The sequence below is a fragment of the Mustela erminea genome, chromosome 10 (genome assembly GCF_009829155.1).
Source record: "Mustela erminea isolate mMusErm1 chromosome 10, mMusErm1.Pri, whole genome shotgun sequence".
Classification (NCBI taxonomy): domain Eukaryota; kingdom Metazoa; phylum Chordata; class Mammalia; order Carnivora; family Mustelidae; genus Mustela; species Mustela erminea.
In genome coordinates, this window is record NC_045623.1 from 107,606,987 (window position 1) to 107,623,589 (window position 16,603).

At 60.2% G+C, this 16,603-nt stretch overlaps 1 protein-coding gene across 4 annotated transcripts in view; it reads left to right on the plus strand.

Annotated features, from left to right (window-relative positions):
• The first annotated feature begins 69 nt into the window (after window positions 1-69).
• The window catches only part of CEP104 (centrosomal protein 104), a 35,068-nt gene continuing 18,534 nt past the window's right edge, over window positions 70-16,603 (plus strand). Inside the window, exons 1-11 of one of the 4 annotated variants that reach the window (XM_032302778.1) lie at window positions 70-349; window positions 4,054-4,179; window positions 6,818-6,991; window positions 7,342-7,480; window positions 8,694-8,756; window positions 9,253-9,329; window positions 11,694-11,862; window positions 12,300-12,455; window positions 13,400-13,621; window positions 15,309-15,506; window positions 16,041-16,208. In XM_032302778.1, the coding sequence (XP_032158669.1) occupies window positions 4,067-4,179; window positions 6,818-6,991; window positions 7,342-7,480; window positions 8,694-8,756; window positions 9,253-9,329; window positions 11,694-11,862; window positions 12,300-12,455; window positions 13,400-13,621; window positions 15,309-15,506; window positions 16,041-16,208 (1,479 nt within the window). In that variant the 5' untranslated portion in view covers window positions 70-349; window positions 4,054-4,066. Of the gene's footprint in view, window positions 350-2,981; window positions 4,180-6,817; window positions 6,992-7,341; window positions 7,481-8,693; window positions 8,757-9,252; window positions 9,330-11,693; window positions 11,863-12,299; window positions 12,456-13,399; window positions 13,622-15,308; window positions 15,507-16,040; window positions 16,209-16,603 lie in introns of those variants that run through there. The other 3 variants (XM_032302777.1, XM_032302776.1, XM_032302775.1) reach the window with 3 other exon arrangements.

A 16,603-nucleotide genomic window follows, 5' to 3' on the forward strand; every position in this document is an offset into this window, starting at 1 on the left:
TTCCCAGAAGGTCCGGGGAAACGGAGGCGCGGCCTCGCCTTGTGCGCAGGCGCCGTCCCCCAGAGACTCCATTTCCCAGAAGGTCCGGGGAAACGGAGGCGCGGCTCCGCCTTGTGCGCAGGCGCGGCCGGGCCGGGCTGGCCTGGTTGTCATGAGAGCGGCGCCGGCGGCCCTGGCGCTGGGCGCGGGAGGCCAGGGCTGCTCCTCGGCGGCCACCGCCGCTGCGGCTCGGGGGTACAGGACGGCGGAGGAGGCGCCTCCTGAGCTCCGGCAGGCGCTGCCGAGGGGCAGCGAAGGGCCCTGGGACGGTGCAGGCGCCGAGGTCCGGGCGGGCCTTCGGTCCTGACAGGTACCCGGACCCCGGCCGCGCGCGGACCCGGGATGCGCGGCCCGGCGGGGTGGGCGCGGCCGGCGGGGTCGGGGCCGGGGGCTGGGCCCGGGGCGCGGTCGGGGGCCGGGAGCCCGGCGGGGGCGGGCGCCGCCCAGCGCCGCCGCAGGTCCGGTGTGCCGAGGCCTCCAGCGGGCGCCGCGTTCAGCGTCGGGTCGGGTCAGCGCGTCCGGACCTCCCTGTTCCGCTGACCCAGACCCCGGCGGAGCCGCGCGCGGGTGTGGCTCCGCCGGGTGCGGGTCCGGCTCCTCCCGCACGCCCTGCGGCGGGCCCCGTCTCGCCGGGCTCGGCGGCCACTGACCGGACGGTATTCGCTCGTGTCCCGTTCGGGTCTCCGCAAAGAGAAGAGTGGACGCGGGTTTGTCTCCTCGTCTTGTAGCCAAATGTGGCCAAGCTGCGGGGGTGTTCGGGCTTAATTCGTGGGTGCCCCGTCCTGGTACGTGACTGACCGGCGCCCGCCGCCTGCGCGACGGAAGCCTTGGGCCCGGTCGGTGGGCGCAGGCCGAGCAGGGGCGAGCAGGGCAGCCAGGACGTCGTGGACAGCAGCTTGCCGGCCGCTGGCTAATCGCTGAGTCTGCCAGAGAGCTTTGATTTTTCCCAAAATGTCAGCGGTGGTTTTTATAGCCCGACGGCGGTGTCCTCCGGTGCCGGGCCAGCGGCCTGCAACACCCCCGAGGCTCTCCCAAAAGGGACGCTGGGGTCCAGGTGGCAGGGGTCTGGAAGAGGGCGGCCAGAGAGGAATCCTTCCCGGCTGCTTAAAGTGAGGCGGAAAGGTTGTGCTTGCGGCGCCCAGGCCTGGCTCCTGCCGGGCTCCCAGATGCCCGCTCTCTGTTATTGAACTGTTGAGGCAGGAGGCTCTCGTGGGCGCGATCCCGTGGACGCCTCTGTTGGGACTTCAGAGGTCCTGCTCTGAGTCTGAGAACCTTAGACTGAGTGTTTGGTCAGGATCAGACCCTGGCTCCCAGTCCGCTGAAGGCACTGTGCCTGCGGGGCTTCCCAGCCGTTCCCCCCGAACAGGGCCTCCCGGGGCCTCCGTTCCCACATCTCTCGGGTCCTGTGACAACAGACCTGTGTCAGAGCCGTGACGAAGGTGTTAGCGGGTGTCTAGGGCTGAGGGCCGTCCCCGGCGCACGGTAAGTGCTTTAAAGGTAGCACCACCTGCGAGCCAGAGTGGGCGTAAGAGAATGTGTCCACACGCGAGCGGGCGACTCGAGTGGTATTTCAGGTTCTAGAATGCCAAGAGACCTCGTCCCCTGCAGTTGAAAATATTAGTAGACGCCCACTCACTTGAAGGTGGGCCGGAGGCAGTGGGCCCTGCTCTTAAAGGCGATCGAAGGATTTGAGAAACTCAGAGCAGAGAGACAGACGTGAGGTTGGCAGGCGTTGGGGATTCCGAGAGCAGGTGGGTTGGGACACAGTCGGCCCTTCAGCGCTGGGCAGGAGCCCGTCAGGAGCTCTGCGTCACGACACGGATGCGGCCGGCCCTGCTTGGGCTTGAGAGGGAACACAGGACAACTGGGGGGGTGCTCCGGGTGCAGAGACCTGGCCACGGTGGTGGTCATGCTCTAGAGAAGACGGTGGGCTCCGTCACAATCCGTCATCTGAAAGGCAGGACCGAGGGGACTTGGCTCGTGGTGGGTGGACGTGGGGAGGAGGAGACGCAGGGTACGTCCGGGCTGAAAGCAGGCTCTGGGAGGAGCTGCGGGTGTGGAGGACAAATCCCGTTCCCTTGGGAGCACGGGTGGGGCTCGGCAGCCCGCCTGTGGACAGCCTCACTGTTCCCTCTCGGTGCTTGCGTTCCTGTATGTTCCGAGTGCAGTTACCTCCGCGTTCCTCTGCTCTGTGTGACACTGTCCCGCTTGTGTCAGGAATTACCGCCTTTAATAACGGGCTGTTACTCTGTTAGTAATGCTTTTGTTCAGACGCTCGAAGAAGCCGTGGCAGGTACCAGCCAGGAACTCATGTATTGGTGTAGGTCGTTGGAGGTTCTGGATGAAAGGGAACGTTCTAGATCAGGCATCAGGGATATTAAGATAAGCAGAATCGTGCAGGATAAGTTTCTGTGGTCCCTGCTATTCAGGATTTCAGTTGATGGTATGGCCTATCCCAGAGAAGGTGCTGGAAAATTCTTTATTTTCTGTCTTAGTGAGGGCTCTTCTTGTTGCAGATACGCAAAGCTAGCTCAAACTGGCTTGCTGAAGGGGATTTGACTGGCTCAGGAACTGGAAAATAACCAGAAGTTTACAAGTAATTTGGGCCTTAAATGTGGCTGAACCTCAGGGTTCCCAAGGCAGCTGTTTCCCCGTGTCAGCCTGCTCTCTGGCAAGACCCCCCCACTGGTAGCCGCCAGTCGCCCCCCAGAAATACTCTACAGCTCCAGCCTCAGCAGGAAGAAGGCTTCTTGGGGCGCCTGGGTGGCTCAGTGGGTTAAAGCCGCTGCTTTCTGCTCAGGTCATGATCCCAGGGTCCTGGGATCGAGTCCCGCATCGGGCTCTCTGCTCGGCGGGGAGCCTGCTTCCTCCTCTCTCTCTCTGCCTCTCTGCCTGCTTGTGGTCTCTGTCTGTCAAATAAATAAAATCTTGTTTAAAAAAAGAAGAAGAAGAAGGCTTCTCCTTTCCTTGTAGCCCCAGCGGAGTCCAGGGGGCGGAGCCACACGGGTCTAGCTCGGGTCCTCCTCCCGCGCTCCCACCCCTGAACCAGCCGCTGAGGTGGGACGCGGACCCCGCAGACTGGCCCGGCCCGGGAGCAGTGCCGGCGGAAACTGCCACTGAGGTGCTGTTCTCAAGCCAGGACCGGACGGGTGCAATGACACAGAAAACTCATCCGACCGGTGTTTGAGTGCCTCACGCAGGCCCCGGGTGCCCATCTCTTCCCCCGGCACGGAGCTCCCCTAGCCGCGCCCTCCCTGCTCGGGCTGCGCGTTTGCATCCAGCAGCTACCGTGCTGTTGATTAAACTCCTTTCCTCCTTATTTTTGTGTAACTTGTTAGCACACTGGTTACGGTCATTTCTTAACTAACGTAAAAAACTTGGTGCTTATATCTTAACAAAACTCTTCGGTTTTGCCATAACAAAGTGCCACAAAGTGGGCGCCTTAGAACGTCAGAAATGTGCTCCGGAGCCTAGAAACCTGCTCTCCAGGTGTCCGCGGGGCCTGCTCTTTGTAAAGGCTCCATGGGAGCGTCCTTCCTGCCTCGTCCCCCTTCTGGTGCGGACCGCAGTCCTGGCTGTTCCTGGGCTGGTCTCCTTGTCTGTGTCTCGGACGGACCCCTGCTTTCCGGGCAGGGCCCACCTACTCCAGCACCACCTCGTCTTCCCCCCGTTACGTCTGCAAAGACTCTGTTTCCGACAAAGCTCGTACCCGCAGTGGTGGGAGTTAGGACTACATCCTGTTTGAGGGGATACCATTCAACCCACAACGCTGGTCAAGTTTTTAGGACAGACATTTGGAAAAAGTCAAGATAAATGGTACCTTAAGTAGAGGTAGAGGCTCCTAGGAGAAACACTCAAACCAAAAATCTGGCTTTTTTCAAAGCAGTGGGAAAATCCTGGTGTGTTGGGGATGATTTTGTCTCTGAGCAAGGCTGAGCCAACACATTCGGTGTTTGTTGTAAAAGGTTACCGGGTTCCTCTGTCTCAAAGAAGTCTTTCCTGTCCTGTACCCAGCCCAGTGCCCAGGATGCCTCACAAGATTGGCTTCGTTGTCGTCAGCTCCTCTGGACATGAAGACGGCTTCAGCGCCCGGGAACTAATGATCCACGCGCCAACCGTCAGCGGGTGGAGGTCACCGAGGTGGGCCAGGCTGGGGCCGTGGGCCGGGGCGGCGGGCTGCCTTCCTCTGAGACTTGTGCTTTGTGTCTCAACTCGGGCCTCAGAACCACGCGCTGTCTGTGCGGTGATGGGCTGAGTTGTTTCCATCTTTATATGTTTCTAAAGAAAATTTCGGGGGGCTTTATCCCTAAAAGATTAACTGACCTTCACTTAAGAAATATGCCACAGAGGACAGGGAGAAGGGACTGCACACGGCTGTTAGGCAGCTTCCCTGGCGGCCCACTGGGTCTCCTGTCCCATGCACGTTCTGTGCCAGGCCCCCCGGTGTCACAGCTGTGCTCCTGTGTGAGATTTTGTGAACCCCAAACTTCAACCAAGAGCGTCTCTTTCTAGCGATTGTCTGGAATATTTGTATGCCTTTACAAATGCCCCCGGCTTCAGTAACGGGATACTAGTTAGTATGTCTCTGTGACCTTCTCTGAAAGTAAGCCTTCTTTGAGAGGTCTTCGGTCTTCGCCAAGGGTAGAGTCCTGGGTGTTCAGGAGCCCAGGGGCCTGCTCGGGCTCCCTGCCCGTGAGGCCGGCTCCCCGCCCGTGAGGCCGGCTCCCCGCCCGTGAGGCCGGCTCCCCGTCCCGGTGTGGTCCCTCCCAGTCCCTGCTTCTCATGTTCCCCACCGTCCTGTCACCTCTTAGTGTCCCTGAAGGACAGCTGTGATGCATGCTTGAGCTCTTCAAATGACATTTGAATAACAGTCCTAGACCCATTTTTTGAAGGATCTTAAAAAACATACAACTTCCAAATTTTGTCCATGGTTTTCTTTGAACCACTTTGGAGGGATCCGTAAGTGTCTTCGTGCCCGGAGTGACCTCACCGGCGGTCGTACCGGACTTGGGCAGCATTCGAGGGCAGCAAATACCTTATGCACCTGGGGCTGCGCTTGACCGCCGTGGGGACTGAGGAGGCTCGTGTCACGAGCCTGTCCTCACTGTCCTCCTGCCCCGGGCGCATCTCTTAGGAGCGTTTCATCTCTGATAACTCCAGGCAGCCCCACCTCTGGGGTGAGAGTCCACTTGATCTGCGCTCACCCACCCCCTCCTCACCGCACGCCCTCCCCCAGCACCCCTGCGCACTCCCGGTTAGACGCGGCGGCTGCAGAGACCGTCCTGCGCTCAGCCTGGTGTCCCCGTGCGCTCTCCCCTCCTCTCTGTCGTGCTGCTGTGAGACTCGCTGGGCAGCAGTGGGTGACGAGGGCCCCGGGGGCTGTTGGGGCCACTGCCCAGTGGGCAAAGCAGGGGGATGAGGAGACGGGCTGCCACGGGTGGAGGAGGGTGGCTGGTGCCAGGAGTTTGTTTTTCTGTCACATCCCGTGCCTCTCAGGTGTCCGCACGGAGATGGCAGTCACCAGCTCAGTGATGGGCCTGGACCTGGGGTCTAGTCGAGGTTCCTAGACAAGCAGGAGGTTTTTAAAGCCAGGGTCAGTGTAGGGAGGGGAAGGAGCCTGGAACCCAGCCCAGGAGCAGTGCAGGCCTGGACAGAGGTCGTACGGGCTCAGGCCTGTGGGCTACGTGAAGCCGGGACCAGGAAGTACACTTGCACACAGCATCGTGGGGCGCAGCGGTGGCCTTGGCAAGAGTAAGCTGTGGAGATACAGGCCAAGTGCCCTGGAGAGGGCTGGGGAGGGGGTGCATGACAGAACAGCGCAGGTTTTGCCAGGGCAACCAAGTGCTGGCATGGGACTGAGAAGGGTGTGGGCTCACAGGAGGGGTTTCCTAAAGTGGGGTTTCTAGAGTGTGTTTGTGTGTTGATGGGTGTGATGGGGAGGGAAAAGCCCCGGTGGGGGTAGGCAGGCTCTGCTGCCGTCCAGGGGAGGGAGCGGGGGATGGGGCACCGGCAGGAAAGCTGGTCCGTTCAGGGAGCAGTGAAGGCAGCCCCATTCGAGGCCCGTTTTCTCGTTTTCTCGGTGGATTCTCGGTGGAGGCGGGGGCCGCTGGGGAAGGTGGTGGAGGGAGAGGGGAGGGAGCCTGGCCAGTGGGCCGGAGTGGGCCCCCCCACGAGGCCGCTGGGCCCTGGGCAGCTGTTCTGTCCTTTGCGGCCCCCTCCCGGGCCTTCAGCGCCCCACTGTTCTAACAATGCGGCGTTTGCCAGCTCGACACGCGTAGCAGCCGCCGTGTGGGCGCTGTGCTCTGTGGCTCAGCCATGATCAGCTCCCGCAGCCAGCGCTTTGGCTGTCCAGCCCGTTCTCATGCAGGCTGCTAATGTGCTCTGTCACTTAGGGGGCGGAACTAGCTCGCCCGTGCACATCGCGGCCTTCTCCTGCAGACCCCTGAGCTCGCGCAGTAGACACCCCCACTCGGAGTCCCTGAGCAAGTGGCTTTCCGGAACCGGTGGGTTCCTGCACGGAGCGCTTTGGCTCTGCCCTTCCCACCACTACAGCCACTTAACACGGTGTGTCTGTCTCGTGCTGAACGTCATTGCACACCGTTTCATTTCAGACCATTTTCCAGCTGCCCAAAGCTTGATTCCCCTCGGGGGTGGGGCAGGCAGATCCACTTCGAATGGGAGCTTCGGCCCCTGCAGACGGCCAGGCGGCGTGCGGGGCGCCGTGCCCGCTGCTGGGAGCCCGCGCGGACTGCGAGAGACCCCATGTGTTTGCTTTCAGGTTTTGCCAGTTTCCACAAGAAATCGTTCTTCAGATGGTGGAGAGGTGTCGGATCAGGAAGCTGCAGCTGCTGGCCCACCAGTACATGATCGCGAGCAAGGTGGAGTTCTACGTCAGCGAGAGCCTGCCCGAGTACTTCGTGCCCTACCAGGCCGAGCGGTTCCGGAGACTCGGGTAGGTGACACGGAAGGCTCGTGACGGGAACTCTTAACCTGACGCTGCATGTGCGAGCGGCGGGAGCGAAGGGCCCGCCTGTGCCGTCAGTCCTGGGCCAGGCTCCCGGGTGGGTCTGAGCCGCTGCCTCCGGGGACGCTCTCGGAAGCCGCGCTGTCGGTGACCGCAGCGTCCGTCTCTGCTCTTCAGATGCAGAACTTGTTGCCGGAAAGCTGGGTAGACTACAGTTTCCGGGCTTTTCCCCACGCGTTTCCGTCCTGGACTTGACTTTGACTGAAACCGGTTGAGTTCAGTTCCGTTGCGCGCACGTTTTCCGCCCGCGTGATTCGGGCGTGTGCTGTCCCTTTCAGCTACGTCTCTCTCTGCGACAACGAGAAGACGGGCTGCAAAGCCCGGGAGCTGAAGTCCGTCTACGTGGATGCGGTGGGACAGTTCCTGAAGCTGATTTTTCACGAGAACCACGTCAACAAGTACAACGTATACAACCAGGTGAGACGCGCCCTCGCCGTGACCGCACCCACCTCCTCACAGCGTCGCGGGGAGCCAGCGGCGTTGCAGATCTCGGTTAAGTTGCTGGCGTTTGTGGAGGAGTGAGAGGCCGTCTGGGAGCCGTGCCCCCACGAGCCGCTGCCCCTCGCGAGGGGGCACGCCGGGCGCCGGGCCGACCCAGGTGCGGGGGGCGCTCAGGCTGGCGGGTCGCCCCAACCCAGGGCCTTCGCGTGAGGGACAGGATCCGATCTGCCGTGAGACGGTGATGTCAGGTTTCAAGTCACATCCTCTGCTGCTTTTTACAATTCTGTACCGTGTCCACTTGAAAACTTAGAACTACCTCCGCAGCTGGTGGTGTTTCTGTGACGTGACGCTCTTCTGGACACACCCGCTAACGCTCCACAAGACGAATCCCCTGCACGGACTCGGAGCTGGGGTTTCACGGTGGCAGCCCGGCTCCGGGCTCTCACTCTTGTCTCTCCCCGCCTCCTGCGCCACTTTTCCGTTCCTTTCTCTCGTCGTTCAGTTCTGTTTCGTCACGACTCACGTGGTAGAAACAGTCGTGTCCGAAGCAGAGTCTTCAGTCACGTCCCGCTGACAGCACCCCCCGCCCCCGTAAGAGGAGGGCCGTCCCCGAACCAGAGTTGCACAGCCAGCATGTGAGCTGGGGACAGCTCTGAGGTGCGGTTCCATGGCTCGGTCCGCCGCAGTGCGCGACCGCAACCCCGAAGACTGTCGGCCCCACAGTAACACACCGTCACTCACTTTGGCCGCACTGATGCTCGAGGGAGGGAGCGTGTGGGAAGGGGAGTCCTCCGCCTTCAAGGGGAGCCACAGACCCAGACAGACTGAGCCGTGCTGGCGCAGGCTTTCGGTCCCTTGTCCGGTTTTCCGACGTGGAACAGATGGGACCCCATGCTGGACTCTGCGGCGACGGTTCCATGCGATGCTCTGTTAAAACCGGAGAGGTTGTGAGCCGTGACCATCTTAACGTACTTTAGATGTTGAAATAACCATCCGATTAGGCGCTAGAACATTAACTTACATCGTTTACGAGAACTAGTAACGATAAACGTTTAACGTGACATTTCACAGGTAATGCGCTTCGGTGCCCGTCATCCCATCTGCGACGGGGGGGCACACGGCGTGCAGTAAAGGTGTGCGTCACCACGAGCATTTCACACTTAATCTCCCCCGCTTCCCTCTCTCTTAGGTCGCTCTGGTTGCAGTGAATATCATCGGAGACCCTGCGGACTTTGGTGATGAAAGCAACATTGTAAGTTTGGGGAGTTTCATTCTTAAAGAAGAAAATGTATTCCTAAAAACAGAGGATTGATTATTTTTGTCATAAAAAGTGTGAAAATCTTTATGAAATGGTTGACTAACTAGCTGATAATTTTTGGCAGCTGTAGCGTATTAAGCTTTATTTTACTCAAGAATTTTAACTGTGTCGGGGCGCCTGGGTGGCTCAGTGGGTTAAGCCTCTGCCTTCGGCTCACGTCATGATCTCAGGGTCCTGGGATCGAGCCCCACATCGGGCTCTCTGCTCACGGAGAACCTGCTTCCCTTCCTCTCTCTGCCTCTCTGCCTGCTTGTGATCTCTGTCAAATAAATAAAATCTTTAAAAAAAAAAAAAAATTTTAACTGTGTCTCCAAAGACTAGGATTCTTGAAGCCTGCAGATGTCTTTATATCACACACCACCTCTTGGTTCAGGTTTCACATTGTTCCTGTTTTCCTCTGAGACACTAAGCAGAGTTTTTTCTCCCAAAGACCTCTAGAGAGAAGCTGATTGACCATTACCTGGGGCACAACAGCGAGGATCCAGCTCTGGAAGGAACTTGTACTGGGTAAGAGTCTCCCCACAAGGCCATCGCTCCTAGGACTCTCCTCAGAGGGGCCGAAGTGTGAGTCACCTGCAGAGGATTGCGGGTTTGAGACTCTCTGAATTCCGTTTGGAACTAGATAAGCCACTGATGGGATTGCCTTAAAGACTCTTAAAGATTAAGGTCACTGTTGGACTTAGCACAGCTGCATTTATGGCCCAGCGGAGACCGCTCCATTTCCTGTGTGTTCACGTCCTGCTTGAGGGCTCCTCCGTGCGGGTGAGAGGTCTGTTGCCATCCTGTGATATTTTATTGGCACAGCCCCGTCACAGGCAAGAATGGAAGGAATCGGTGAACCCAGATCATCAGTCACTAGAGCGTCATCCGATGTCCACTTAAGCCCTCCCCACTCTCCTCCGCCCCGTGATGGTGTGGCTCCTGCCTGCCTCGGGCTGGTGCCCTCGTGAAGCCCGGGCTGCAGGCCCAGGGGAGGCTCCCCCGGAAGCAGGACTCACTGTCCACTGGCTCGCACACTTGGCACAGCCAGTGGCTCCAGAATGACCGCAGAAAGAATCTCTCCATGTTTTCTGCAAGCGCAAGAGCCCGGCTTCAGAGTGAATCACCTTGCCATTGGTTTGGACGGTCTTGCTTCCTGTGGAGCCTCCCTGGGCCTCCAGCCTGGCTACCACGGGTGGCTGTCAGTAGGGAGGGCTTGAGAAGTAGGGACTGTCCCTGAACGTGTATAAAATGGTGAGGAGAGTGACCTCTCCCCTACGCAGCCCTCGGTCTCCCGCAGCCTCTCCCTGTGCCTGGCAGTAACAGCAGTGCCCTCCTTACCTGTCTGGGTGGGGACCGCCACACTGTCCCCACCGTCTGTCAGCCCCACCCCTGGGACAGCTCTTCGGCTCTGCCCTCAGAGAAGCTCCAGCGGCGGACGGCGGGCAGCCTACCCAGCAGCCAGTCTGAGGGTCTCCCGTGGGGGTCATTCGGGTCACTCGGACTCTGATTAAATGAGCTGAGGGCAGTGCGGCCCCACACATGCCCCACGAGTTCCTGATCAAGTTGGCCCCTGGGACAGGCCGACTGCGGTTTGTGTGTCCTGACTCCTCCGCAGGGCTGTGGAAGGCTTGTGTGTGGGGCCCAGCCAGGGCCACCGCTGGGGGGCGTTCGTGAGTCGAGCAAGACCTGTTCTGGGGAAGCTGCCAAGGCCTTGGAACTGTGCGTCCCAGGCTGGACGATGACGCGTTTTCCTGCGCAGCGTTTTCATAATGAAGTCTTTGTTCTCATCCCTAGGACTTGAAGGCGAAGTAACTCTGACTGAGAAGTACAGTGTGTGTTCTGGTAGAAATGGTTAACCTTGTGCCAGTACCCAAGTGTGTTGCTCTTTGGTCCTCGTGAGATTAACTGATGTTCTGAGCTGCGGAGGCTGAGCCCACCACCAGACCTGGTGGAGCTGCTCTAATGCATGTCCTGATCTCTAGGAGTCCGGAAGTGTTGGGGGGAACGTGTGATCGTTCCGAGAAACGATGTCACCCTGGGTCCTGTTTCAGTTCATTTTTAGACAACCGAATCTTTTGTGATAAGTAATACTGCCGTGGAGACTTGCCGGTATCTAAAGGTATCCACGTCACCGCCAACGACTGGCTTACTCTGTGCAGCTGGTGCGGCAGGCGGAGACTTGGAACGCGTCCTCGGTTCGCACTGCTGTAGGGCGCTGAGCCGGGCGCTGCGCCGTCAGGCCCAGGAGAAAGCTGCGGCCGCTGTAGGATTTGGAAGGAGGAATGAGACGATGAGGAACGGGCTGCTCGGGTCACTAAGTAGCGCTGCGGCCGCTGGGAGGACCTTTCTGCTCTCCCAGGACTTGGGATACTGCGCAGCCTGACCTCTGAGCTGAGGCCGCGGTGTAGCCTGCCTGCATCTTGGTGCAGTCGCTGTGGTGCTGGTGCCAAATGCAGACGCCTGGACCACCCGGGACCCACCGAGTCAGCCTCTCTGAGGATGGGGCCTGGCAGTCTGCTTTGGCTTGGGCTTTCCCCTAGCCTACAAGGGATTCATGGGCACGGTTGCATCCCTGATGCCCAGAACAGAGCTGGGCAGAGTTCACACTCAAAGTATTTACGGAAGAATGACTGCACCAAAGGCTCAGATGCCCCTGGGGCTGTTTAACTAATGTCCAGGAGACATGCCTGCCCGTAAGAGCTGGGTGGCCTGAGGCCCCTTCCTGATTTTTCTGAGCCTCCACTGTCTCGGCAGGAATGCCCCGGGAGCAGGTGTGTGGGCTGCTACAGCTGCGACCGAACCCCTAGCAGGAGCACAGAGGGCTCTCTCTACCACCGCCCTCGCCCCCACGGCAAAGTTAGCTCTAAAATCTTCATTTTTTTCCTTTAGGAAATCTGACTATATTTCTCCACTCGACGACTTAGCTTTTGACATGTACCAAGATCCAGAAGTAGCCCAGATCATCCGGAAATTCGATGAGAGGAAACGTGAAGCTGTCCAGAAGGAGCGCTACGACTACGCCAAGAAGCTAAAACAAGCTATTGCTGATTTGCAAAAGGTACTGCTCCTGGAGAGGACGGTCTTCGCTCGGGCGTGGGAGAAGGTGCCCAGTGGTCCTGACCACTGGCGCAGCAGAGGCGTAGGTCGCTGAAAGCTTTAGACACTAGTGTGGGTCCGAGGAGGTCAGCAGAATAAAGTTAGGGACGGATGAGCGCCTGGATGAAACGTGAGTGAAGCCCACGCTTAGCTTGTCTCGACGCCGTCCTCAGATGCCACACGGCCGTCCTAAAGGGATAGACGCGCTGAGACGTCTCCTGTCCCCGAGAATTTGCGCAGTGCAGGCCAGCGCGGCCGCGGTCGCGGGGCCTGGGCGCAGCGCCCCCACCCCCCCAAGCAGGCTCCGCGGGCGGGCGGCAGCCCCGTGCCCCGGGCCTCGCTGCACACCGGCGGGGGGCGGAGGCACGTTTGCAGCGGCAGGGCCCCCGTGTGCTTCAGGTCGGGGAGCGGCTCGGGCGGTTCGAGGTGGAGAAGCGCTGCGCGGTGGAGAGAGAGGACTACGACCTGGCCAAGGAGAAGAAGCTGCAGATGGAGCGTTTCCGCAGCCGGGTGTACGAGCAGCTGCGGCGGCACAGCCTCGTGGACGCCGAGCCGGTGGGTGCCCGGCCCCGCCCCACCGACCCCTGTGTCCTCCCAGGGTGCAGGGGAGCGCACACGGCTCCGGCACGGGCAGGCCACGGTTCCGACGGGCGGCGGCAGCTCCGGCACCCCTGTCGGAGGCGCTGCTGGGCGCGCGCTCGCAGGCAGACTCGGCAGGGGGGTGAGGGCACAGGCCCGGGATCTCGCCTCTCCTCCCCGGCTCGCCCTCCTCGTTTGTAAGATGACCTGAGGGCAGAGCTGCCCCACGTATACCCTACGAGTGGCCACGGTGGGGGTGGGGGGGCGTGTGTGAGGAGAACCCTAACAGTCTCGGCTTGTCAAGACCATGTGTCCTGGGAGACGCTCCGCCACTGAACTCTAGAAGCCCCAGAGCAGCAGGTGTGCGACCCGCATGGCACATTCACGCGGGACAGGACAGACCCTGGAACCACGCTGCCTGGGCTCTGATGTGGCCCCCTTGCTGGCAGTGTGATCTCAGGGTCCTTCCTTAGCCGCTCTGCCTCAGTTTCCTTCTCCCATTTATGGGGTAACATTGTGCATTAAACGAGAACATCTGTCTGGGACGTTTACTACCGTGGCAGGCACACAGTAGCCATGTTGCAATGACCCAAAACAGCCTGCTCTTGCCCCCATGGGGTACACGGCCACGCCAGGGCTGGGGACGCCCAGGTGCTTCCTACCCCACGTGCCGCGTCCTTGCTGACAGGTGTGTGTGCGTGCTTCCACACTGGGTGACCTGGGCCCCAGGCTTGCCATCAACGCCGGCGCCCGGGTGTGCTCTGTAGGGCACACAGCCGCCACAGTGGAAAGCCTGGGATAGGATTGGGGGCACGATGGATGCAGGTTGTCACTCTGCCTTCCTAAATGCTTGTGTCACCCCTCTCCCCCTGAAGGGTGTGGCAGCAGCACTGAGAGGGAAGCGTCCCGTCTTTCCCCAGATGCGGAGGGCTTCTGACCTGCCCCTCCACCCCCTGGCTCACTCCACCGGTCCCCGCCACCCACAGCCAGTGCCGTCTCTACCGCAAGAAGAAAGTGCGCCAGAAAGCCAGTTTGCAGAGCCTTGCCTTCAGGACAAGCCTCCAGCGCATCCCCGGGGCCCTTCTCAGCACTCTGCAGTGGACCTCTCACCGCCCGCCGCAGACCCCCATCTCAAGACCCACGTAGGTAACTCGGTTTCGGGTTGTGCGCGGTTCATTGAGCAGACACACGGGGAGGACCCATGTGGTGCCAAGGGTGCACGACGACAGAACCGTCCTGGCCTGCGTTCCAGGGGAGGGTAAATGTTGACGCCAGAGCGTGGTGGCAGACGCAGCCAGCAGGTAACATGTCACTGGAGGTCCTGTCTGCAGTCAGAAGTGGCAGGCCCCCCTGCTTCTGTCCCATCAGCCGTTCGTCCGGGACACCCCATCCTTCTGAGCCTCTGCTTTCCTCTCTGTACAAATGTGTAAGCATCTGCTTGAAAGTTTGTTTCCGGGGACAAACGAGACCGTGTTTTTAGGGTGCCCGGCACGAACCGGCTGCAGGAGAACCTCCACGCGAGTCACGCGTGGTTACCATGCTTGGAGGGTTTCTGTGCTGTGAGTCCCAGAGCACCTCACTCAGACGGGGGCCGCTCGGGACGTCAGAGCTCGTGTAGGCTTCCGGGCTCGGCAGCTCCGCGGTGTCCTCAGCAGCTGTTCTCGTCCTGCCCGTCCTGTCCATTTCCGTGGCTCCCAGTCTCCCCGGCGCTGGAGCTGCCCCACGCCCTCAGCTTCACGTCTGCACACTGTCCCCTCGGAGCGGGAGCGCGTCCCACTCTGAGCAAGAGTCTGAGTTTGTCCGTCACGTGCCCGCCTCCAGGCGAGGACGAGGACCGAAGGAGGACCTCGCTGGAGCCCCAGCCGGCGTGCAGGGCGGCGTGGCCGGTGGACTGTGGGGAGGGAGACGGGCCTTGGGTGGGCAGGGGCAGGTGGGTGCTGCAGCCCGAGGCCGGGAAAGCCGGCGAAGACGGCACTGGCGCTGCTGCCCTCCCAGGGCACCGTTCTGAAGGCCCCGTCTTCCCCGCTGGGAGCATCTCCTCTGGAACATCATTACGCCGAGTCACGTTGAATCCTTTGCTCTAAAATGCTCTAATTTTCCCTTTGTCTGCGTGTCAGCTTGTTTTGTTTTACAGCAGAGTAGATTTTAGAACACGAGTAACTCACCTGCGCACCCAGTTAATAACTCGGCGGGTGTCCATTGTGAGTGTCGCTGGGACACCTGCCTCAGAAAAGGGCTCTGGAATCTGTTCCCGCCTAATTTCCCGAAAGGTTGCCACCTGTGTACGTGTCAGAGGGCCTGGGGATGGAAGCCCCAGGAGGTGGGGTGTCCGTGTTGCCCATCGCATGGCGGGGGCCCAGCGAGCCTCTGTGGGGTTGGGGGGTGCGTGTGGCAGACTGCCGTCCACCCAGAGCACAGGAAGGCTCGTGAGCTTGGCTGTCTGCTTTAGTATCCATCTGCCAGGTAACGATCACATTTAAAATGAGGCCTGATACCTATTTCTAAGTCACAGACTAAGGAAAAGAACAGAAGTCTTGTCAGGGAAGAAAACATAATCACTTTACCACTGTTTAAGCTTCATGTCTGCTGAACTGTGGTCACTAGTGCTGGGTGGCAGCCGAGGCTGAGTCTGGGTCGCTTTTCCGTTGGGTCTGCAGTGCGCTCAGAAAGGTGTGGAAACCGTGATCTGTTTTCAGCTGAATTCTGTCGTATCAATTATTCTGATCTGATGCACCTGCTGTCGTGCGGAGCAGGAGGCCTGCGGTGTAGACATGGTGGCAGCAGGCGGGGAGCCCGGCGAGCTCTGCAACCGCCCTTCCTGTCCCGTAGCTCCCGTCTATGCCCTACGACGAGCGGCCCCTTCCTGCCTCGCGGAAGCAGCCGGCAGCGGCCGCCCTGGAACCTGAAAAGAGTGACACTGATATCAGCGAGGCTCCCAGAGGAGGAGCCGCTGGAGAGCCGGAGCCCTTGACCGAGAAGGCCCTGCGGGAGGCCGGCCCCGCCGTGGATGTGCTGGGAGAAAGCCTGGTAGGCCGAGCGCTGCGGGCGGGTCCGCTGATAGGAAATGTCCAGGGACGCACCCTGGGCCTTGTGACATCGTTGGCTTCCCTTTGGCCTCCGTATTCAGCCGAAGTCTTTCAGTGATTATTAATTCTATAAAATACCAGAAACAGGCTAGAATTTAAGATTCTCTGAATGCATGTTCCTTCTAGACTGGGGGTTTCTGCTCGTACTGACAGAGCTGGGGTTGAACATCTGCCCCTCCCGGAATACCGGCCCGTCCCAGGGGAGATGGTGGCAGAGAGACCAGAAGACAGAGGTGTCTCCGCACAGAAACGAGCCCAGTGGGTTTCCCCTCGTTCCCAGGATTTCTCTTCACGGAACTTACCGTATTTTAACAGGCTTCAGGCTTCAGCATTCAGTGTTAGAGAAATCACTTCCCTAAACACACACGCTTATTCTGTTCGCGGAGACTTTTCTCGGCGTGTCGGGTTGCGCGGTGTCGGGGGGGCAGTGTCGCTGCTGTGCCCGCTGAGTCGGGCGGCCTCCGCTCTGTGGCAGGTCGCAGGGGCCTACTCCAGGACGTGGTCCTACCGGGAGGACGCGTTGCTCGCCCTGTACAAGCGGCTGATGGAGACGCCCACCGGGGCCCCGAAGGAAGAGCTGAAGAGCACACTGCGCGCCTCGGTCTTCCTTGTGAGAAGGGCCCTCAGGGACATAGTGACCCCGGTGAGTGCCCTCCACCCTCAGAGTCCCCGCTGCGGTGCCCCAAGGGCTCGGGTGGCCCGGGGGTAGCACAGCGTGTCACTAGGCATGAAGGTTCTCCAGCAAGAAACGTGGTCAGCGAAGAGCCTGTGCCGTCTGTCCTCAGTTGGCCATGTGCGCTGCCCTTGACCGCCATCAGCCTCCCCGCGCCCTAGAAGCCAGGGTCCGCAGAGGCCCGGCTCCCGAGGACCGATGAAATGCTCGGTTCCCAATTTTCCTTTTCGCGGAACCTGAGGAGCTTGGCTTTATTCTGGATTCCCTGGGCCGTGAGAGTGAGCATACCCGGCGCACACTGCTGCACAGCCACAGCTGGGAGGGCTCGGGGTGCGGCCTCCAGGCCACCGCCGCCGTCTGACACG